We start from the raw sequence: 2,894 nt of genomic DNA on the forward strand, positions 1-2,894 counted from the left end.
GTCGAACTAAGGTACTTGAGCATTATGGTGGATGGGGTTTTAAGGAACATGTTTCGGGCAAAACCGTCACCATGTAGCTGTAGCAGCTCTTGGGTGGGGATGGTAATATTATGAAAAAGATGGAAACGTAACTGAATCCCTTGATTGCTATGACTCACGGAATACTTTGAAGTGGAATGCATCCAGCCTAGTGGTTTTTGTTGAAATGTTGATGGCCCTAAAAAGGGAGCTTAAGCCGACCGTTTCAGTCCATCCAGCTCCTGGACGAGCGATTCCTCGTTGGCCACGAACCGCTTGTGGATATGAGCTAGCTGTTTCTGGTGTTCTAACTGCTGGCGAAGCTCGGCATCCTAATGAGGAAGTGGAATGAAATATGCAAATATGTGTTAACTCAATTAAAATTGTATTAAAATATTCCAGTAGTTTTTATGTTTTTGATGTTTTGAATTGATACTATTTCGATCCTTACGATGACACTGTTAAAAACAACACTGAGAGAAATTAAATTTCATCTGTGTTTCTAAATTTTTGGGAGGACAAAACTATTCAATGTACAGGATTTTAATTCACGTGTCAGTCTTTTGAAACACTTTTCAACAATGTTTAATCGTGTTTTAAAATAATTATGTCACTATAGTATTTGATTTTTCAGTAAAATAGATTTTGAAACCATTTTAAAAATGTTTTAAAATGCCTTTAAAAAACATATTTTAAAGATTGATTGTAGAGATATTTTCTTATTGCAACTTATAAAATATATTCAAAAAGAATCAGCTCAGCTGCTACTAACCTCAATATTCTGCCGCATGTTGATCATGGCCTTGATGGTGTCGTAGATCTTGCTGGATTTGGATTGCTTGAGCTTGGTGGCGTTCTCTTCCGCCTTGTTGGTGGCGGCCTGCTGCGCCCGAGATTCGTCTACCGCGTTGATCAGCGTCGCGGCGAACAGGTTCCTCGGGTTGGTTGGTCTCGGCAGCACCACCTCCTTCTGCCCACTGCCGGACTTCGGTGCGGCTTGCTTGTCGGTCGGGCCCGGGGTGACGGTTGTGCTGGTTCCGGTGTGAGCAGGCTTCTTGGTCGTCGTCTTCGTTGTTGATGTTTTCAGCACTGAACGGGGCGTTGTGGTCTTGCTGGCGAAGGTCGCCTTCTTGGGCTGCACGTTGCGCTTGCGATCCCAGTGACTCCATGAGTCGTCGTACTCGGTGTCGTAGTCGTACGCGTTGTAGCTCGGACTGTCCTTCTGCCAGTTGTTGTCCACCGGCTCGCTGAACGCCGGCTGGTAGTCGCTGGACAGGGTGCGCAGCAGCTGCTGTTGTTTCTGTTCCCGCTCAAACTGGAGCTGCTGTTGCTGTTGCTTCTGTTCGCGCTCCAGTTGCAGCTGGCGTGCCTGTTGTTGTTGTTCCTCCTGCTCGCGCTGCTTCTGCTGAAGCAGCAGCTGCTCCTGCCTTTGCTGCTGCTGCTGATGCAGCAGCTTTTGCTGCTGTTGCAGCGACTGGAGCTGCTGCTTGGACTGTCGCTGCAGAAGCTGCTGCTGCTGTTGGAGTTGCTGCTGCTGCTGCTGCTGTTGGAGTTGCTGTTGTTGAAATTGCTTCTGGGAAGAGCTGGCTTGCGGACTCTGAACACTTTGCTGCGCCTTTAGGACGAATGGTGACATTTTGTCCACCAGCAGCGGTGGAAGTCGTTGGCTGTTCTGCTTCTGCTGATGGATCAGCGACTTCAACTCCTGCACCTCCTCATCCTCCTCGGCGATCTGGTTCTTGGCCATGCTATTGCGGAAGCTGTTCAGCTTGCTGAACGTGTTCCGGTTGTCCGGGGAACCACCGTAGCTCAAATCGCTCGGGTAACCGCCGACTGTCCCATAGTAGCTGTCATAGTTGCCCCGACCGTCGGTGGGCAACGGAAGGTCATACTCGTAGTCCACCTCCGGGTCGTCGTACTCCTCGAAGTCCTCCTCGTTGGACACGTCCAGCGGGGGCAGCTGGGGCTTGCCGCGTCCATTGCTGAACGCCTGCAGCTGCTGGTTGTAGAGGATCAGATTGCGCAGGAAGGCGGAATCCGGTCGCGACGGGCTCTCGTACCACTGCTCCTGCCCGACCGGATAGTAGTCCCGGGCCCGCTCCCGCTCGTCCTCCTGCAGCATCTCCTCGTGCAGGTCGTCCAGCGGATTACTCGACTCGTGATCGTCCGAGTAGCTGTAGCTTGGGCCGGGCGCATAGTAGTACGGTGTCGGCTTGTACTCGCCCCGGTACGTCGGCATCCCGTACGACGTGTAGCGCTCGTTGTTGCGCTGATAGCGCCGGTGTTGCGGTTGCGGCATGTAGTAGTAGCTCTTGCCCGCCTCCCCGTAGTACCCGGAGTCGTCGTAGTAGTCGCTGCTCGGGGCCTGGTACGGCGCGAACGGGAAGTATTGTGGAGGTACCTGCGTGTCGTAGTACCTCGCAGCGCTCGGCAGGTGGTACACCGGTGGCAGCGGTAGGCCACCAGCCTGGCTTCCGTAGTCGCCGGATGGAATGAGGTTAGAACGGGCGTACCGCTTGGTGCCGAACACGGCCGAGGAGGAGGCGGAGGAGCAGGCCACCTGAGCCGCAAGGGCCAACAGGCTGGCGAGTGCCACAGCCAAGGTCGGCATCATCCTGAGCTGGCGTGTGCTGTTTCGACGTCTCAAGAATGTCGCGGGAAGTATCTAAGAATAGCGCCAACGGGTGAGAGAGTAACAGGAAAAACGTTCATTTACGGGTTTGGAGAAAGAAAAGAAATGCTTGTAAAAAGTCCCCTGCCAGCGGAGGCAGCACAACACAATGGAGCACCACATCGAACGACGCTGTTGGTTGAAGTGATAATAAATGCGTCCCCATTTGCCGGTGTCGTCCTTGCGTGACAGCGGTGTTGACGCA

General features: G+C 52.6%; 1 protein-coding gene across 1 annotated transcript; it reads right to left on the minus strand.

The window, feature by feature from the left end:
• Positions 1-230: 230 nt before the first annotated feature.
• LOC131264404 (probable basic-leucine zipper transcription factor Q) lies at positions 231-2,632 on the minus strand. Its single transcript, XM_058266708.1, has 2 exons — positions 791-2,632; positions 231-350 (listed from the first exon to the last, which is right to left on the minus strand). The coding sequence occupies exons 1-2, from the start codon at positions 2,630-2,632 to the stop codon at positions 231-233; spliced, it is 1,962 nt and encodes a 653-aa protein (XP_058122691.1).
• Between the last annotated feature and the right edge of the window lie 262 nt (positions 2,633-2,894).

Source organism: Anopheles coustani, chromosome 2, assembly GCF_943734705.1.
Source record: "Anopheles coustani chromosome 2, idAnoCousDA_361_x.2, whole genome shotgun sequence".
NCBI classification, from domain to species: Eukaryota; Metazoa; Arthropoda; class Insecta; order Diptera; family Culicidae; genus Anopheles; species Anopheles coustani.